At 37.6% G+C, this 21069-nt stretch overlaps 1 protein-coding gene across 2 annotated transcripts in view; it reads left to right on the forward strand.

Moving 5' to 3' along the window:
• Nucleotides 1–21069, forward strand: part of Rapgef2 (Rap guanine nucleotide exchange factor 2) — a 277830-nt gene that overhangs the window by 222323 nt on the left and 34438 nt on the right. For both annotated transcript variants that reach the window (XM_035450739.1, XM_027391808.2), the window contains 5 exons: nucleotides 8788–8965; nucleotides 11561–11697; nucleotides 12381–12539; nucleotides 19433–19576; nucleotides 19944–20108. In XM_035450739.1, the coding sequence (XP_035306630.1) occupies nucleotides 8788–8965; nucleotides 11561–11697; nucleotides 12381–12539; nucleotides 19433–19576; nucleotides 19944–20108 (783 nt within the window). The remainder of the gene's footprint in view (nucleotides 1–8787; nucleotides 8966–11560; nucleotides 11698–12380; nucleotides 12540–19432; nucleotides 19577–19943; nucleotides 20109–21069) is intronic.

Consider the following 21069-nt stretch of genomic DNA (forward strand, 5'->3'; position numbering starts at 1 on the left):
CTCAAAGGAAGGTAGGTAGATACCTCAGGCAAGAAAAATGTCTCTGTAAGATCAGGTTGTAGTCAGGCAAGCATATATGGCATTTTCTTAATTAGTGATTGAAGGGGGAGGGCCCAGCCCATTTTGAGTTGGGACACCCCTGGTCTAGTAGTCCTGCATTCTATAAGAAGTAGTCTTTGCATGCCAAAAATCAGCACTCCTCCATGGCCTCTGTGTCAGCTCCTGTCTCTGGGTTCCTGCCCTGCTTATCCTGACTTCCTTCAGTGGTGAACTGTGATATGAAAGTGGAAGCAAAATAAGCCCTTTCCTTTGCAAGTTGCTTTTCGTCATGGTGTTTTATCACAGCAGTAGTAACCCCAAATAGACAAGGCCTCAGATGCATGCTTAGCTTTTTGGAAAAGCTATACTATGAAAAATAGTAGTTGTTTGAAGCTACTCTTCTCTTTATGTGTTCCAATGGTTTTACCTAATAGGCAGAAAGATATCAGGTCATTTACAGAGGTGGGTAATAAATGGCTACCAGGGAGCTAAAGGTGGCCTAAGATCCTTTGGCTCTGGACTTGTAACATTATAACATTTCCATCATTAAAGTTCTGATCAGTTAATCAGCTTTGCAAAAGGTTCGGTGGAAGCTGTGCTTTGTAAGTATGTTTGCTCACAGTAAAATTATCTTCTTAAAATCTGTTGAATATGACAAAGCAAAAAGTATTTAGATCAAGTTGTTGGATTTTTAATCCATGTGTCCGTCCGTCCGTCCGTCCGTCCGTCCGTCCATTCATCCTTATTCTCTCATATATCCCAACTGCAGTTTTCCTTCCCTACTCTCCTCCTAGTCCCCCCACCCCAACACCCACACACACCCCTCCCCTCTCCTCCAGATCCACTTCTCTGATTCCCTTCAGAAAAGAGTAGGCCCCCCAGGGATGTCACATTGAATTGTCTAAATTAACTATGGGGTTTTTGTATGTTTGAAATAACTTTTTAAAAAAATTGTTACATTTGTATGTTTTTTATGCATATGTGCACATGTGTGTGTGAAATTCAGATGACAACTTTTGGGGTTTTGTAGCAGGTTTTCTTGGGCTACTAGTCCCTAAATCATGACACAGAGACTTATTAGTTATTAATACTTGACTTTAGTTTAGGCCTGTCCCACTAGCTCTTATACCTTATTTTACCCTGTTTGTCTTCATCTATGTTTTGCCACAGGGTTTTTTACCTTTTGTTCTGTGTGTCCTACTCTCCTGCTTCCTTGGTGTCTGACTGGATGGCTGCTGCCTGACTGACTGGGCCCTGGTCTCCCTTTCTTTCTCCTTTGTTCTCTGTTCTCTCTGCCCACCAGCCCCATCTATCCCTCCTCTGCCTAGCTATTGGCCATTCAGCTTTTTATTAGACCAATCAGGTACATTAGTCAGGCAAGGTGAAACAGTAGCACATCATAAACAAAAGTAACACACAGTTACACCGTTAGACAATTGCAGCAAAAACAAATGCAACACATCGTTACATATTTAAACAAATACTCTACTTCACAGCAGAGGTTGATTCTCTTCTCTGGGATTCAACTCAGGTCATCAGTCTTCTTGGCAAGTGCCTTAACCCACTGAGCTATCCCATCAACCCTAAAATAAATTCTTATGCTGCTGATAGATGGGGGGAAGCTACAACTATGGAATTCAAAAGTTTTTTGTTGCGATTGTTGTTTCCTTCACACATTCTCTGTCTCTCTGTGTCTCTGTCTTTCTCTTCCTGCTCCCTCTCTATTCCCCCCACCCGCACGTACGTGTGTGTGTGTGTGTGTGTGTGTGTGTGTGTGTGTGTGTGTGTGTATGTGTGTATGTGTGTGTGTTTGCAGAGAGTGGAGGAAGATACCGCATCCCCTAGAACTAGAACTATAGGAGATTATGAGCTATTTTTTTTTTGTTTTTGTTTTGGAGGGAATGCTGGGAACCGAATTCAGGTCCCCTAGAAGAGTAGCAAGCATTTTGAGGTACTGAGCAACCTCTCTGTTCCCTCAAAAATATCTTTAAATGCAAAATAATGTCAGTTGTTTAGGAATTAAGTGTGTGAATTTATTAAAAGTGACCAAAATTCACATACACAGATCATTTTGGAAAACTCATACCTATTTCATTAATGTTGCATTTTATATGGTTTCACACAAATGGAATATTATACTCACTTTACAAAATACCTTTCTTGGCTCCTTAAGAATTGTCACATTAGATGACAATAAAAGGTACCTTTGTTTTTTTTTATTTTTTTAAAGATTTTATTTATTATGTATACAACATTCTGCTTCCATGTATATCTGCACACGAGGAGAGGGAACCAGATCTCATAACGGATGGTTGTGAGCCACCATGTGGTTGCTGTGAATTGAACTCAGGACCTCTGGAAGAGCAGTCAGTGCTCTTAACCTCTGAGCCATCTCTCCAGCCCCCAATAAAAGTACCTTTCTTTAAAAAAAAAAAAAAAAGTACCTTTCTTAAATAAATACTTATTCGGAATCATTGGTATGTTTCGGCAATGTTATTTGTATTTTTTTTCCCAAAACAGGGTTTCTCTGTGGCTTTGGAGGCTGTCCTGGAACAAGGTCTTGTAGACCAGGCTGATCTCAACTCACAGAGATCCTCCTGCCTCTCTCTGGCTCCCGAGTGCCAGTATTAAAGGTGTGTGCCACCACCGCCCGTCTTTTTAATTACTAAAAATGAGTGAATAATTACAAGATTGTGTACAGAATATTTAAACCCTAAATTTAATAAATCTTTTAAAAAGATAGTATATTAAACACAAATGTCTCTGTAATTTACTGGTCTTACAGAGACCTTACTGATAGGTTGCTCTGTATGTTAAATAACCTCAAATGTGTTTTCAAAATGTTAGTGACAAATGCATTTGTAAGTTCCTAGGTGTTTGAGAATTTATTAGTTTGCAATAAGAAATATAATTTCTGGGCCTTAGCAGTTAAGAGCAGTGGCTGCTCTTCCAGAGAATACAGGTTTGATTCTCAGCATTCATATAGTGGCTCACAGTTGTCTGTAACTCTAGTCCATGGCATCTGATGTCCTCTTCTGGTCTCCCTGGGCACCAGGCATGCACATGGTACACAGATACATATACAGACAAAACACCCATACACCTAAAATATATAAAATATATATTAAATATATAAAATATAAATTAAAATAAACCCTTTCTCTCCTAAATTGGAAAAAAATAAGGAAAAGAAATAAAGTTTCTGCTTCTCTAAAATGAGTTTGGAAATCAGAACTTTGACTCAGTAAGTGTCCCTTTGTAATTAACTCGTTAGGAGGTAATCATTTCAAAGATTAACAAAGGTGATGAGATCAAGATTAAACTTATCTCCTGTACTTATTTGTTGCCTATCCATAGCTACCTTCTTTCTGCTCAGGGGGGCTCTGTGGTATTTACATTTTTCTGTTGTGTGTTGGAAAGACAGCTCAGTGGTTGACAGCACTTAATGCACAATCATGAGGTAACTGAAGTTCAGATCCCTGTATCTACTTCCTCGATATCCAATAAACACCTGTGGCTCCAGCTTCAAGGGACCCGACACCTTCTTCTGGCTTCTGTGTGTACACAGAAACTCACATGCATTTATGTACTAACACAGACATACAAGCACACATGCACACAAAATTGTCTTTTAAATTTCCCATTTGTTCTTTTTTCTTGATTTCATTAAAAAAAAAAGCCAAGTAATTTTGCTGTAAATCTGTTCACAATAATACAACTTCTAATGTATTTTGTTTTAAACAAGCCATGCTATACTCACCAATCTGATATTATTTTTAAAATTACTGTATAAATATTAATGAGCAGGTAATTCTATATTAGACTAATTACTTAGAAGGATATAAGCCTTGTTTGGATTTTAGACAGATATAACCAGACAGTCTTTTAAATATGAAGTACCTGTGAGTTTAGAGTAGCAGTGTAAAGGCCTGCAGTAATCTTAGGTAGTGTAGTTTGGAAGAAATCAGCAAATAGACTGTATTCTATTTAAATTCAAATACGTGTATATTTGCATTAAATTATATATGTGTATATACTATATATATGTATAGTATAGTATATATATTAATATACATTTTTGTTTGATGTATTATATTCATAAATATATTTATAAGTTATAAATAACATTTATATTAAATATATATCATATATTTACATACATAGATACACATATTCATGTGTATACATTTCTGCATATAACACTGTTTTGAAAATTATCATTTATTACAAACATAAAATTTAATGTTAGATCCATGGTACTAATTCATCATGGAATTACTACTTTTATTGCTGAGTGTGGTAGCACAGGACTGTAAACCCAGCATTCTAGAGGCTGAAACAGGAGGACCGCAAGTTTGAAACCAGCCAATGACACATAGCAAGACTTTGTACCTAAAATGGGAAGGAAGGACCTTAATATTTTTATGCTCATTTTCTTAACTGTCCTGCCAGAATTTAATGGGCCTAATGATTTTGTTTTTAAAAAAAATTACAAGCATATAAGGGGATTAACATTTAACAGAATTCAGACTTTTTTTTTTTTTTCCTTTTTTCTTGTTTAATTGTACAAGTATAAGTTGTGTGCAGGGCTCATTGTTGTTGTAGAAGAGGTGGAATCTCGTAAGGACAAGGTGAAAATGTATGTCCTCGAGGACCAGACTAGAGAAGGCACAGCTCCAGGGGACAGATTTTAAAACCAGTGCTCTTAGACACTCAGTGCTTTGCCTAATGCTGCACAATAGTTGCTGGTGGTGGAGGAAGGAGCCACTGAACAGAGGCTGTTGCATTAAGCAGTGGGAAACCAGTTTGCACTCAGTAAACTCACTCAGTGTCCTGATTTTATCCCAGTTTTGTAAGAATGCAGTTTGGAAAGAGTGAATCCCTGAAAGCGTGTTTACCCATTCTTCATAAATGTACTATTATGAGTTCTATACTGTTTTAAAATTAAACAGATTCTTGTATTCTAAATGAAAATAATCCTCTAAGTTCCTGGATTATTTAATGTAATTTCTTTAAGAATGGATCCCATGTGGACATAGTGAACCACTGCTAGGTGAGCTGGAAGCTTCATGCTGGAGAGAGAGATCCACTCAGGGGTCTCCATCTTTGATAGATGACTGAAAAAGGCTCTTTTTTGAGATCAGCTTTTTCAAGATGAAGCTGAATTTCTCCTTCCCTGTCAGAAGCTTAAAGTGGATGATAACGCACACAAACTTCATACTTTCTATAAGATGTGCATGACCACAGCAGGCCCCAGAAGTAGCAGCTGATGCTCTAGATGAAGAGTGGAAGGATTATGTGGTCTGAATTAGTGTTGGGGACAAGAAACAAGGTTTGACCACGAAGCAAGCTGTTTCCTACCGGTGGCTGAGTGGACGTGCTATTGAGTAAGGGACAGTCTTTTTGTAGAGAACTGAAGAGAGAAAGTCTGTTCAGGGTCATTGTGGATTCCAATCTGAAAGTTCACAACTTGGTTATTGTTTAATTAAAAAAAAAAAAGATTATTTCTGGACTGACAGATACTACTGTGCCTTGGCAGTGGGTCCCAAAAGAGTCAGCAGAATCCAAAAGCTTTTTAGTCTCTATAAAGAAGGTGTCCTCTACTGTGTTGTCAGAAATCCCTTAAAGAATATAAGATGTTCAGGACTGGAACACCCAAGATTCAGCATCTTGTTGCTTCACGTGTCCTGCACACAAATAGTGACATATTGATGTGAAGAAACAATGCAGTAAGAAAAATAAGGAGGCTGCAGAATATTTGAAAGGAGAATGAAGGAACCCAAGAAACACTAAAGGAACCGATTGCCAAGAGATCCTGCTGTCCTTGCTGAGAGCTTCTAAGTCTGGGTCCAGCCAGAAGTTTGAGTAATAAAGAAATGACCAGACTTAGAAAGAAAGATGAGGAAGGATTGAGGATGTAGTTCAGCAGTAGATACTCAGCTAGCTTACTGGGCACATCCCAGAACCTGCAGGGGGAGTGGGCCAAAACAGCAAAAATGTAAATGTATTTCATTTAAGTGATAATGATTTCTTCAGTATAGAATATATTTAATAGTTTGACATGTTTTATGTTTTTACATTAACACATAACCATTAGTCACATAAATCATCATTTATAAGAAAGGCTTTTTGTTTGTTTCCATTTCTTTTTTGTAGTGTCCCTTCACAAAGTGCTGGTTCTAAAGATGCTGTCTAGAAAGTCCTGGAGGGTCATTGAGTTCACATGGAGATGGGTCTTAAGTAATCTTCGGTGGGAAGAGGCAGCTGGGGAGGAAGCATAATCACAAGGACTAGCAGATTGTCTGAGTCTGGTTTCTGAGGGTTGGGGTGGTAGTTATGCTGGTTGGCTTGTCTTCTGTGACCATCCCCTTGGTGTGCAGCAGCATCCCCAGCTCTTCTGTTTCCCCATGGTGAATTACAACTTCACATTGTAGTTTTGAGTGTCACGGAATGAATTCTCTTCCTGGGGGACAGGTAGACTTTTCTGCCTGAAGCAATTTTTCTTACAATGGTTGGAAGTATCAAGACCTTTAGGGAGGTTTGCAGATACTAGATTCTCTGTTTTTGGTTATTTGCTTGATATATTTTCCTACAATGTACTTAACTTTAGTTCAGAATCTATATCCCAAACTAGAAATGAGATTAAAACGGCTGCTCTAGAGAAATCATAATAGATGGTTGTGGATTGTTTCAAGATGCAAGATTAGGTCTCATGTTCCCTGGCCTGAACAGAGACGTTATATAGGAAGTGCTACAGGACTGGAGTTGTAGCTCAGTGGCAGAACAGTTGGCTGCGTGTTCAATCACCAAAACTGCAAAAATAAGAACTCTGCAATTCATTCTTTAAATACTGAGTTAAGTTATAATAAAAAGATCAAGACTCTGGAGTTAGAATTCCTGGTTCTCAGCTTACCTTATGGTTCAGCAGCAACATGGCCTTGACCTTGGGGGAAAGACCTTTATCTGAAGGTTTAGAAAATAGATGTAAAGATTCTCCCTATGCTTGTTGTGAGGATTAAATGAGATACCATGTATGTAGACATTACAGCATTGGTGGACTTATTAAAATATTCAATGCTAGTCTGTTATTAAATTCATTTTGTATTTTATTTTTTTGTTTACTTATTAATTTTTTGAGACAGGATTTCTCTGTGTGGCCCTGGCCGTCCTGGATCGCTCTTTCTTGCCTCTGCCTCCCAAGTGCTGGGATTAAAAGATATGTGCCACCACTGCCCAGCTAAATTCAATTTTTTACTTACTATTTAAATTTTTTTCATTGGCCATTTCTGAAATATCTTTATTACCTGTGAAAATCATGTGAGCTATGGTTTTAAGTTGGTAAACTTTACAATAATATGTCTTTACAAAGTTAATTTTATAAATTATCTTTCAGACTGAGTTCACTTTTTCAGGTGGAAAAAGACATTTATGATGTTCAAGGTTGATGCAGTTAATCTGTATTTAAATTCATTCTCAGCATGCAGAAGCAGTTGCTGAATTCCATGTCTCTAATGTCAAATAAGACCAATTTGATGGATACACTGGGTCAGAAATTATTAAAGACTAGATTGACCTGAAGGATGACAGTTTCTATTCTTCAGATTAGGCTAAAAACCATCTGGAAATGAGTGATTCTTGTAACTAAAAAAAATATTCAGTGTTTCTAACTTGCAGTCAAGTTGATAATTTAGCTACATGCTAATGGAATAGAAGAGTCTATGCTATTATGTGTATATGTGTTGTGAAATATTAGTTTAAGATGTGTTACATTAATTTATGCCATGGAATATTTGTTTAATGATTCAAAGATGCATTGCATTCCCTAAGTTGCATTTGTTTAACTCTGTAAAGCCGTGTTACTTTGCCTGCTTAAAACACCTGATTGGTCTAATAAAGAGCTGAATGGCCAGTAGCTAGGTAGAAGAGAGAAACAGGCAGGGCTTTAGGGCAGAGAGAACAAATCAGAGGAGATATCTAGAAGAAGCAAGGAAAGGAGAAGGAGAGGAGAATGCCAGGGGCCAGCCACCCAGCCACACAGGCAGCCACCAAGTAAGAAGGAAAGAAAGATATGTAGAATAAAAAATGGTAAAAAGCCCAGAGGCAAACATAGTTAAAGAAAAATGGGATAATTTAAGTTAGAAAAACTGGCTAGAAACAAGCTAAAGCCTGGCATTCATAAGTAAGAATAATTTCTGTGTTTTTTTGGGGGGGAGCTGGGGAGCATCCCCAAAAAAACCAACTGCATATATGTTTAGCCTTCTGCCCTGTTTAGGGGTTTAAAGTTCAAGTGGCCATTGGAATAATCCAGATAATTGTAATGTTTGGTGTACATGATTATCAAGCTACATTCAGTTTATTGATCATTCTCCCAAGAAGACCAACAGGGGGAAAATAGTTCTGCTCATCTTCTAGGCAGTTTTCCTGGAAGAGGGATCACTCAAAATACAAATTGTTAAACTCAGTGTAAGCCATCCCTTTTGGAACAAATACTATTTTTTTTAACTTCATGTTTTTCTATACAGTTCTTATAATAAATCCTAATTTCTGAGGTAAAAATTTAGTTCATAATTTTAGTCTTTCAAGACTTCTCTTTTGTTGTGCACAGCTACTTGTTGGATGCTGACTCCCAACTATAGAAAAATCAATACCATGAATTATTGTGAGCTGTAATTGTTCTTACCTGTTGGATGCCCCATGACTGATTTACTTAAAATAGTCTTTAAAATCTATTTTTGCATCTGCTTTAAGGCCACGGAGAGTGAGGCTGGTGACATGGACCTGAGTGGACTGCCAGAGACGGCAGTTGATTCTGAGGATGATGACGATGAGGAAGACATCGAGAGGGCATCCGACCCTCTGATGAGCAGGGACATTGTGAGGGACTGCCTGGAGAAGGACCCAATAGATAGGACTGATGATGATATTGGTGAGTGCTTGAGAAATGGGTCATTTAAGCAGGTAGCTCTAATGAGATGTAAACACTGGTATAATACATCACAATTCTGGAAGGCTTTTTGAAGCCTGGCATCTATGAATTCCCTTAGTATCAGTAGTGGTCACAAAAGCTCTTCCTTGGCATTAAAAAAGAAATATTTGTTGAAAAGTTTTATTTGGCCAGTATCTACAAATAGTACTGTGAATGAATGTTCTAATAAGCCCATCTATATAATGTTTATCTTAGCTTCATTTCTGACCCCTCCCAAGTAAGTTAAAAGAAGTCTTAACACAGTATTACTTTCAATAATCTTCTTGCGGCATTGTTCTGGGATTAAACATTAGTTAAATGCTAGTTGACAAAGTGGTCATGTATGAGAATGCAATTAGGTGGAAGAAAATAGCAAAATGAGTTAGTTCAAAACCCACAGGTTGTGGAGTTCAGATTTTCTTCTTTTACTATTATTATTGTTATTATTATTATTATTATTAGTTATTATTATTCAGTGGGATTTGTTTACTTGCTTGTTTTGTGTTAGGCCAGGTCTTCTTACATGGTCCACACTGACATCAAACACACTGTCCTCCTGCCTCAGCCTTCCAAGTATAGATGTTGTAGATAATGTAGTACTTGGTTTTTTGTTCACTTGACACAACCTGGACATACCTGGGAAGAAAAATCATAACTAAGAAAATCCATTCTGTAAGATTGGCCTGTAGACAAATCTGTGGGGCATTTTATTCATTGATGATTGATATAGGAGAGCCCAGCCCACTGCAGATAGTGCCACCTCTGGGCTGGTGGTCCAGGGTTGGATAAAAATAAAGGCTGAGTAAGCCTTGGGGAGCAAGCCAATGAGCAGCATTCCTCTATGGCTTCTCTTCAGTTCCTGCCTCCAGGTTCCTGTCCTGCCCTGATTTCCTCAGTGGTAGACTGCTGTCTGGGATGTAAGATGAAATACACCCATTCCTTTGCATGTAGTCATGGTGTTATCATCACTGTAATAGACAACCAAAGACAGATTTGCACCACAAGTGGGGTATTACTGTGCCAGATCTGACCACATGACTTTGGAAGAAGTGTAGCCTTTGAATTTTAGGCTGGGAAAACCATTGAGTTCTCAGAGTTCAGTGGGCTATTCTGGCGGAACTTGGAAGATAGGCATATTGAGAGCAAACAGCCTAGTAAGCATTGTTTCTCCATGGCCTCTGCTTTAGTTCCTGTCTCGAGGTATCTGTCCTGCCTTGTATTCCTGCCCCAACTCTCCTCAGTGATGACATGTGACCTAAGAGTTGTAAGAAATACACACTTTCTTCCCCAGGTTGTTTCTGGTCAGGGTGTTTTGTTGCAGCAAGAGAAACCTAACTAAGACAAATATGTGCTGGTTGAGCCTTTAAGTGCACCTTGAAGTTTGAACATTAGTGGGCTTTATGTCTCCCTTTCCATAGGAGCAGGACTTGTTTGCTTAATAACAGCTTTGCACATCCAACTCTGGCTCTTTCCCTTAAAATACTAGGTGATGCCTAGAGTCATTTCCCACCAGAATTCTAGAATCTGTAACTACCCCTGGCCAATCCCAGGTGATACATGCCACTTCACTAATTCTCTAACACAGTGCATATTTGCAGAATTCAATGAATTCAAGTCAGTGAGATTAGATACTGGGAGGTGTGAGGAACTCGTTGCCTATGTTTCAATTAGGCAGACATACTTTTGGAAAAACTGTGGCAGTTCAAGCTGTATACATATGGTGGAAAATGGAAAACCAGCCCCTCAGATTTACATGTGTCTAATTACAGTCATTTACAGGAACTGCAAACCATTTAGAGATGAAAAGCATGTGCTGGTAATCATTCATTCATTTAGCTCATATGGCAGGGCGCCTTCTAGTTCTTGACAGCTCAGGGTGAAGAAGGGAGATGAGACCCCCGCTCTGCAGCAGCTCAGGGAAGCCACAGTGTCCGTCCATGGGGCAGGGGAGATATGCAGATTGCATGAGCTCTGGGAGGAAAATGGAGCAGGGGCTGGGCGACAGAGAATTGTGTGACTGACTTTTACCCCAGATAGAGAGCCTGAGATAAACCAGTAATACTTGCACCAAAATCTAACTTGATGAACCAATGAGTTTCCATTGGGCTTAGGAACAGAAAAATACTGGTAAAGGGTTACTTTTAGAGCATGGATGACATCCAGGAGTATAGATACTCAGCTGAATTGCTGAAAAACCCACCCTAATGTAGGTGACGACTAGTGCAAGCTGCAACCCCAGAGCTCTCTGCATAACCTACAGGAAGCTGGGAAGAGCCGAGACTCTCCTTCCCCCAGATTGGTGCCAGTCACCTCCCCCAGCATCCTCATCCCTGGAGAGGGATCTTGGTGAAGCTAGTTTAGATATCGTAGACATGTAAAGTGTGTTTACCTGCTGGGGCTCCATGCTCCCACTCTCTCCTGAAGGGGGAGTTTCTATTCAGAGGTAACCCCCATATAAGGAGGCAGAAACATGGGCCCAGGGGAATGATGACCTTCACTCTGGGGTATTTTTTTCCTTGACTTGTTTTTAACAAAAATGATGGTTTTGCTTTTCAGAACAACTGCTTGAATTTATGCACCAGCTGCCTGCTTTCGCCAACATGACGATGTCAGTGAGACGGGAGCTCTGTGCTGTGATGGTGTTCGCAGTGGTGGAAAGAGCTGGAACCATTGTGTTAAATGATGGAGAAGAGGTCAGCAGGTGTTTTGACCACTTAGAAAGCTCAAGGATCAATGGTCCACAGATAAAACCATATTCTTGTTTTCCTTGTTTTCCCCTCTAAAACCTCAGCAGTAATAAGTTTGAATGGAAACTAATGGCCACTCATTTATTCTTAGCATTCAAAATCCATTCTTCTTTTTTCCCTTGTTCCATCATTTCATGAAGTGTTAATAGACATTATGGTTTTGTGTTGATGCTGGGGACCAAATGGCCCTTCACATGCGAGACAGGTGCTTCACCATTCAGATCGACTACCATCCCCAAGGTTTTGTGATGTATTAGCTTTTTAGTTTTTGCACTATCCAGCATAGTATATCTGCCTCTCATCGGAACAAAATGTTTTATTGAGGCTGTGTTGAACATTTTATCTTCTTTACATTTTTTTGATATATAGAGGAAAATTGTTTCCTGTGTCATTTTAAATGATTTTATTTTTTATTTAAATTTTAAATGATTTTACTGTGTGGTGGGCATAAAAAGTTTGCAGATGTTTTGCTATCTCTTACTGCTTGCTTGGTAAACAGTTAAGATTTTTCAGGTAGTTTGTTCCGTCTTAAAGATAGAAGACCCAGGAGGCTAGTTTGGAACTGTTCTAGCATTTAAGCCAGGTGATGACAGTGTTGTCTTCTGCTTTGTCTTACTTATTTTGCTTAGCTGGATTCCTGGTCAGTGATTCTCAACGGTTCCGTGGAAGTAACATACCCAGATGGGAAAGCAGAAATACTGTGCATGGGAAACAGTTTTGGTGTGTCACCTACCATGGACAAAGAGTACATGAAAGGAGTGATGAGGACCAAGGTGGATGACTGCCAGGTACGAGATGCATGACAGCAGAGATTTGATTCTTAGTTAACAAACAAAACAAAAACAAAAATAAAACAACTTGAAGCCAGGCATACCTCCAGCATTACTCAGGAGTGCTTTGGCTTTTTTTTTTTAACCTCTTTTGCTTCCATATTAAAGACTGTTTTCTATTTCTGTGAAGAACATCCTTGGAATTTTGATTACAGTTGCATTGAACCTTTGGTAAGGTGCCTGTTGTCACATCATGGATTCTTCAATCCAAGAGCATAGGTCTTTTCATCTTCAGTGTCTTCAACTTATTTCTTTGGTGTTTTAAAGTTTTCATTAGAGAGATCTTTTATAATTGTTGGTTAGGTTTAAAAGTTGCCCCCTTTTCTGGTGTGTGTATGGGGGCAGGTATTTGTTGGTGTTTTGGGAGATTTTGTTTGTTTGTTTGTTTGTTTGGCCTGTGAATGGGATTATTTCTCTGGTTTCCTTTTCAGTTAGTTTGTCATTGGTGTAGGAAGGAAGGCCTATCATTTCTGTGTATTCATTTTGTATCCAACCATTTTACTGAGAGTGTTTATTAATTTCAGTGGGTTTTCTAGTAAAATCTTTAGGGCTTTTAATGTATCATTGTATTTAAAATTGTATCATTGCAGATAGATACTTCTTCCTTTGCTGTTTGTATCCCTTTGATTTGCTTTTCTTGTCTTACTGCTTTAGTTAAGACTTCCAGTACTATATGTTAAATGATCAAAGAAAGCAGGCACCATTGTCTTTGTTTGTGATTTTAGTGGAGATGCTTGGCTTTCTGACATTGAATATAATTTTGACTGTAGGTTTGTCATAAAACTTTTATTATGTTAAGATTTGTTGCTTCTATTCTTAGCTTTTTAAAAAATGTATTTTTATTGAAAATGGATTTTTTCATAAAATATATTCTGATCACGGTTTCCCCTTCTCCAATTTTTCCCACATCTTCCCAACCTCCTTATGCTGTCAACTCTATTCCCTATCTTTCTCTCTCTTTAGAAAACAGTCAGCAAGCCAGAATATTTTTAAAAAAAGGCGAGGGGATACAAGTCACACACACACACAAATTCAAAACTCCTAAAAACAGAAACCTTAATATACAAGCAAAAGACCAGGAAGACCCACCCCCTAAAGAAAGCCCAGAGTAACCCTTCTTAACTGAAGAATTTTGTCAAGAGGCTGTTCTATCAAGATAACCATTGGAGTCCTTGAGTTCTTTTATGTAATTTGTAACACTTATTGATATGTGTATTATATTGGACCATCCATGGATCTTTACAATAATCCTGACAAGAACAGAATGAATGATCTTTTTTTGCTGTGTTCTTGAATTTGTTTTCTAAGTGTTCTCTTGAGAATTTTTTGGTCTCTCTGTCTGGGTTTGGTATCTGGGTAAAAGTTTGATAGAGTCCCCTTCTTTCATGTTCTGTGAACTAGTTTGAGTAGTGTAAGTGTTACTTCTTCCTTGAAATCTGGTAGAATTCAATAATGAATTCATCTGTGCCTGGACCTTTTCTTAGTCAGGTGGGTTTTTGTTTTATTTACTACTACATCAATCCCATTTGTTATAGATCTGTTTAAATTACTCATCTCATTTTGGCTTAATTTTCATATTGTCTTACACATCTAAAAATTAATTTCTTTTTAGATTTTTTCCTGCTTTAGTGGAAACTATGTTTTCAAGGTATAAGGTTTATTTTCTAAATTACCTTGTATCTGCCCTAATAGCTCTTTGATCTCTAATTTTATTAATTAGGTCTTCTGTGTCTAAAGGTTTGTCTTGTTTCTTTTCAAAGAACCAAATCTGTATTGTTGCTTTTTAGTTTTGTTTTTGCTTACTTCTATTTTGTTAATTTCTTCCTAGATCTTAAGTATTTCTTTCCATCTACTGGTTTTGTGTTTGGCCTGTTACTGTTTGTCCAAAGCTCTGTGGTGTGTCAGTAAATTATTTATTTTGGTCTCATTTCTTAATGAAGACAGTTAAAGGTATAAACCTCCCTCTTAGAACTGCTTTTGCTGTATCCCATAGGCTTGGGTTGTGTTTTCCTTTTTTTTTTGTTCACTTTTTAGGACTTTTTTATTCCTTCTTGGTTTCTTTGGTCACCCGTGTATCGTTGAATAGTGTGTTATTTTGTTTTCACGACATTGTGAATGTTCTGGAGTTTCTTGCATTTCTGACTCCTAGCTTTATTCCATTGAGATCAGATAGAACACATGCAGTAATTTCACTTTTCCTGTTTGCTAAGACTCACTTTGTCCTGCAGTGTATGTTCTGTTTTAGAGGATGTTCAGCGACTGCTGAGAAGAGTGTGTATTCTGTAGTGCTGCATGGAAAGTCCTATGTCTGTTAGGTCCCTTGATCCATGATGTCATTTAACTCAGACGTTTGCTTATTTTGTGCCTGGATGATTTGTCAATTGATGATACTGTTGTATTAAAGATATGCCTCTTTTTTTCATTGGAGCTAATCTGTAACTTTTTACTGCAAGTAATATTTGTTTTGTGAAATTAGGTGTACAAGGCACTGTGAGTTTATGTTTAAAATCATAATATCCTCTTAATGGATTGCTCTGTTAACCGGTTAAGGTGACCTTTATCTCTTCTAACTAGTTGTGTTTTAAAGTCTATTTTGTCAGATACGAAAATAGCAGCTCTTACTTGTTTTCTAGTTCCATCTGTTTGAATTAATTTTTCTATGTTTTTCCCCATTTAAAATCATTCCCATCTTTTATGATGTGGTGAGTTTCTTGGAAACAACAAATAGATGAGCCCTACCTTTGAATCCATGATGCTAGTCTGTGTCTTTGGTATGAGAAATTAAGACACATAGTATTTAGAGTTACTGAAACATGTGTGTTATGTCCTATCATTTTGTTGATTGTTTAGCATACAGTGTTTTCCTATTCTTCTCTTGTCTAAACATTACTGGGGTGCTTCATTCTCCTCTCAGGTCCCAAGGATGTGTTTGTCTTTCTTTTCATTCTTCTGAAGAATTCCTTAACTGTCTTTTGTAGAGCTAGCTAAGTGGCCATGAACTCATTAAAGCCTGTTTTTATCATTGTTAAGTTTTCCTTTCTCCTCCAGTTGGCACTGATAGCTTTGGTGGGTAGAGTAACCTAGATTGACAGTTGGCTTTTAAAGTTTCTGTTGAGAAACTGATGGGCCTGGCTTTCTGTGTGCAATAGTTTCCTTTTTACTGCTATGTATCTATGTCTACATTTATATATTTGTTCTGAATAGTTGGTGAGTTAATAATAACATGGTTAGGGGAAGGTTTATTTATTTATTGCTCTTGACTGGTGTTCTAAATACTTTTTGTATCTGGGGAAAACAGTTCTTTGTCTAAGTTAGGAAAAATGTTTCCTATGGTTTTGAAAAGGAATTCATCACCTTCTTTTATACCTATGACTGTTAATTTGATTTTTTTTCATGGTGTCCCAGATACCTTGAAAATTCAGCTCAAATGTGTTTTTGTCGTTGTCCTTGTGCTTCCACTTTGTCAAGTCTAGTTGTTGGTAGGCCTTATACAGAGTTTTGGTATTTGACTTGTGTTTTTCACTTTCTCATTTTTAGTAGCTTCGATTTTCCTTAGTATTTCTATCTCCTTACTGGATTCCTCTTTCATTTTGCAGGTTGACCTATAATTCTATGTTCTTGAGTTCTTTTTAAGAATTTGTTTGCTTCTGTGAGGTCTTTGAGCTTAAAATTCTAAGTTCTATTGCTAGGGTTTCATCTTTTTGTGTTCACTACGGGCTGTTACTGTAGGATTAACAGTTTTTGGAGGAGTCAGGTTGCTTGACTTTTCCATTTCTTGTGGTTTGAGTTGACCTGGTTCACAGGTTGAATTTGTTTATTAATTATCTCAGCTTAGTCTATCAAAGCGAGTATTTACATGTTCAGTAGGTACTAGTTTGTTGTCATTAACAGAACAACAAGTAGGGCTAGTGCCTGCTGGCTCTTCAAGACTCACCAAAACAGCAGGTGGAACTAGAGCCTCCGAGGTGCACCATGCTCGCCTGGATAAAGTCCAAGGTTGGTTTCCTCCCCTTTGATCCCCTCAGCCCCTACCCTGGTATGTAGTCCTTACCTTGGTAACCAGTGGGGCTGGAGCCTCCAGAGTGTGCTGCTGTCAGTTGATAATGAGCAGGGCTAGATCTATAATTTCTTAATGTAAAACTGAATAACTAAGAAAAAAGAAGAAATGCTTTCAACTGAATCCATTCTTTTTAGAAACAAGTTCTATATGTGCATATTAGAAATTCAGTTCAATATATTTTGCCCTCCTTGTGGATCTTATTTTAATTTGCTACTAAAGAAATTCCAAATGTATGTCTATATACTAAGAATTTCAAATCAGACTTACTCTAATTTCCTGTAATCTTTAGTGAAGATTATATATCTTCAAAAAGCATTTTCCTTCATACATGTACTTATTTTAACTTAGAAATGTATTTTTAGAACATAAATGGGACAAATTATTTAATTATGTTTTTCCAAACTAAAAAATGACCATGTAAGATTATTTGAAGACAAAACCTTTCTTAATCCTCTGTAGAAGTTCAGGAAACATTTTTACTGTATTTTAAAAAGAAATTAAAATACCTTTACGAGGGGATGAATTATCTACTTCAAAATCATACACACACCTACTGTGGTCAGCAGTGTAGAAATTAGGGTTTATTTTTTCTTTGTTTTTTACAATCTAGCTGAACTGTTAATATTTCCTATGGTTTTTGAATTTTTTGTTGTTGTTTTTGGCTTTTGAATTTTTAACCTGTTTCTAAATGCTTCATAGAAAAATTAGTGAGCTGATATAGGAGACATTTCAACCTCCTTACATTATCTGCTTCTCTAGCTGAACAATGACTATAGAACACAGTGAAACACAGACACTGTGTTAAGAAAATTAACATCATCAATAATTTGCATTGTTCAGAAATATAATTGTTTACATCTTATCCTATTTTTCTCCAAGATTTTAATATATATGTATATACATAAGACAGTGAGCTATTTGCCCTCTCCTTTGGGGTGGGGAAGTATGCATGATTAGGATAATAAACTGTTGAAATTTGTAAGATTATTGTGTCGTGATCATGATGTGACATGGATGTTGACATTAGGGTTATTAGTGCAATATTTAGTATTACAATTTAAAAATTAATGAAGAGTCATGAATATTAACCCAGAACACTGTCCCATTTTTGGACACTGTCCTCTAAGCATTGCCAAGTTAGTGTCCTCTTGGACTCTCTAGTCAGCTAGAATTACTTGCAGAAGTCCTACTCAAGACTGGGTCCATCAGTGTTAGACAGCAGGTTGGGAGTGGCTCATAAGGCACTGCCCCTTCTTGAAGATCCATAAGCAAGTAACGGTTGCTATGGAAACAAAACATTCTCTCCAGTAGTGTAGTAGCTGGTAAGTTACTCATCCTTCCATTCATACTTCCCTGAGTTATCCAAATTATACTCAGTATTTTATTAAACTAGACTTGAGTGGATTACTTAGTTTGGTCTGTTGTTGTTGCCCTATCTGGGATAAATAGACATTTCTTCACTTCTTCTTAGAAGCACAACTTTAAAATATAATTTCCAATAATTGAATACTTTATCTGGTATACATTTAAATTTAATGATCAGTTTTTCATCTTTATCATATTAAAAGAGAAACAGAAATTTCAGGTATCCCCTATATAAACTAGAGTAAATTACTGAAGCTTTAAGGAAAAAGGTTTTTATTTGCTGGAAAAATCTGCTTCTGTCTCCACACAAGCCTTTGGTTATTTTATGTAGTAAGTGATTTCTATAATTTATCTTTAGCATTAAAATAAACTCTTAATTGAGCCAAGTATGTCTTTAATTTCAACACTTGAGATGCTGAGGTAAGATAATCAGAAGTTTGAAACCAGCATGCTCTATTCAGTGAGATCCTGTCTCAAAAAAAAATTTAAAAAGTAAGTAAGTACAGGGGCTAGGGCATTGGCTCATTGTGGAAGAGCACTTTCCATGAGTTTGTCATCCCATCACCCATGTAAAAAGTTGTGTGTGGCTATGTGTTCCTGTAACCCCAACATTGGAGTGATTTGGAAAGAGGAGAATCTCTGAGACTTGCTGGCTGTTTGCCTAGCAGAAAAACTGCAAGCTCCAGGTTCATTGAGAGACCTTGTCTCAATGAAATAAGATGAAGGGTGATAGAGGATTACACATGTCCTCCTGTGGCTTCCACAGCACAGGGCATACACACGCATAACCCCTGACCTCTGCAGGTGCACAAGCCATGGAGTTATTACCATGAGTAATAACTACTTGATTACATCTTGCTGTTAACTTTTTCTCTTAAGAGCAAGAATTACCCATAATACAAGTTACAAATAACAATCTGAAATATAGTAAATACATGGCTTCATCTCTGACTTTCTTTAAAGCGGGGTAGTTACTAAAATTGTGTGTGTCCATGTATGCAGTTAGCACAGTTACATATTTACTCTAATATACAGACATTTGAATGTCTTCATCTCTAATTAAAACCACCATTTTAATACTCTTAACATTTCCATAATGTATAAAGCCATGTGGTAATTGTTTTATATTTGTCCTAGGATAGTCTTCCTCTCTACCCATATTTTCCAACTAAAATGGAAGAGGGCTTTTGAGCTTTTAGATTGTTAGATTTTTTTTTAAATAAAATATAAACTTAAAAAAATGAACCAAGGAGGAAATGCATTAAAAGTAGAGAAGTCTGATTAAGGTTCATCCCTGCATTGATTTAGAAAGTAGGAGAAAGACAGGGGGAAATGTCAGTATTAAATAATTAAAACTGAATTATTAGGCAGGTAGTTCTTTTGCAAGCACTTTATCATTAACATGTGACTTAACATTTTATTCTAGTTTGTCTGCATTGCCCAGCAAGATTACTGCTGTATTTTGAACCAAGTAGAAAAGAACATGCAAAAAGTTGAGGAAGAAGTAAAGGTGAAGGAGCACCGAGAACTAGATCGGACTGGAACGAGGAAGGGCCACATCGTCATCAAGGTAGGTAGGATAAAGGGGCATTCCTTCCAAGAGGAGAAAACATTGCTGATTAGTTTCTCGTGACTTTTTTCTTCATTTTTTTTTTATTTCCTTGTCCTTCTGATTTTGTGTGTGTGTTATTATACAAACTAGTGGGTTTCATTGTGGCATTTACACACATATGGGCCATTAAACTTCATTCTCATTAGTTCCCCTCTCTGCTTCCTTTGCCCACAAGCATAAAACCCATTGCTAGTTACTGGTTAATGAATGGCAGCCTATTAGTTATGTGTCTTGCTACCTGTCTTGTTTTATGCGGAAGGTTTGAAATTAGGGTGTCATATCAATGATCCATTCATATTGGTGACTAGACTTGTATTTGTTGCAGGGTACCTCAGAGAGGCTGACCATGCATTTGGTGGAAGAACATTCTGTCGTGGATCCAACTTTCATAGAAGACTTCCTGTTGACATACCGGACTTTCCTGTCCAGCCCAATGGAAGTGGGAAAGAAGTTACTGGAGTGGTTCAATGACCCGAGCCTCAGGGATAAGGTTGGGAACGCATTCTATTTCAGTGTCTGAATGTGAGCTACTAAAATAAAATCTGGGATATCAGTTATGTTCACATTGATGTAATGAAATACAAGAACATTTTTAAGAAAAAAAAAAGTATGATAAATGATGTGGATACTAATTCTCACAGATTTCCAAGTTCTAAGTTTCAGAAATATCTTTTTACTTTAAATGCAAGGCCAGTGTGTCATTCTCTTGGGAATGTGATAAGACATAACCAAATGTCTGCATGCCGTATGCTCTGCAGCCACTGGTATGGTGGATAGCATATGCTGGCTGGGTGTTAGAGATTTGATGGCACTGGAGCACTTCATCTCCTATGCTGCTGAAGGCCTTGGGACCCATGTCTGAACTGACCATCCAGCAGGTTTGGGAAGCTCTGTCAAAGCCATACTGGATGTTAAGCTGCACATAGTAGTATTGGCTCCTTTCTTTCACAACCCTTCCCCACACAGACCTTAGTTTTTCTTAACTAGTCTGCCCTTGTACTTTTCAGTTTCTATCTGATTTTGTACTATGGTATTTTGATTTTATTTAGACTTCTTTCAAATATGTTTTCAAAATAAAACAACTAGGATAAATATCTCCCCACAAGGCAAAGCAGCACCGGTCAGTACTTAAAATATACATGAATGTTTTGAGAAAGTCACCTTTTTTGTTAGTGTGTGTGCATATAGAGGCTGGAGGTCAACATTGGCTAACTTCCTCTATTACCCTCTACCTTATTTTTTGAGACAGAGTTTCTCACTAAATCTGGAGCTCACTGATGTTGGTTAGATTGGCTGACCAGTGAGACCCTAAGGTCCTCCCCCTGCATTACAGGCACACACTGCCACATCTGGCTTCCTAAGTGGATACTATGGATCCAAACTTGGGTCTTCATGCTTGCATAGTAAGCCGGTTTGTCAACTGAGCATCTCACTAGTCCCTAAGGTCATTC

This window comes from Cricetulus griseus, assembly GCF_003668045.3.
Source record: "Cricetulus griseus strain 17A/GY chromosome 1 unlocalized genomic scaffold, alternate assembly CriGri-PICRH-1.0 chr1_0, whole genome shotgun sequence".
NCBI classification, from domain to species: domain Eukaryota; kingdom Metazoa; phylum Chordata; class Mammalia; order Rodentia; family Cricetidae; genus Cricetulus; species Cricetulus griseus.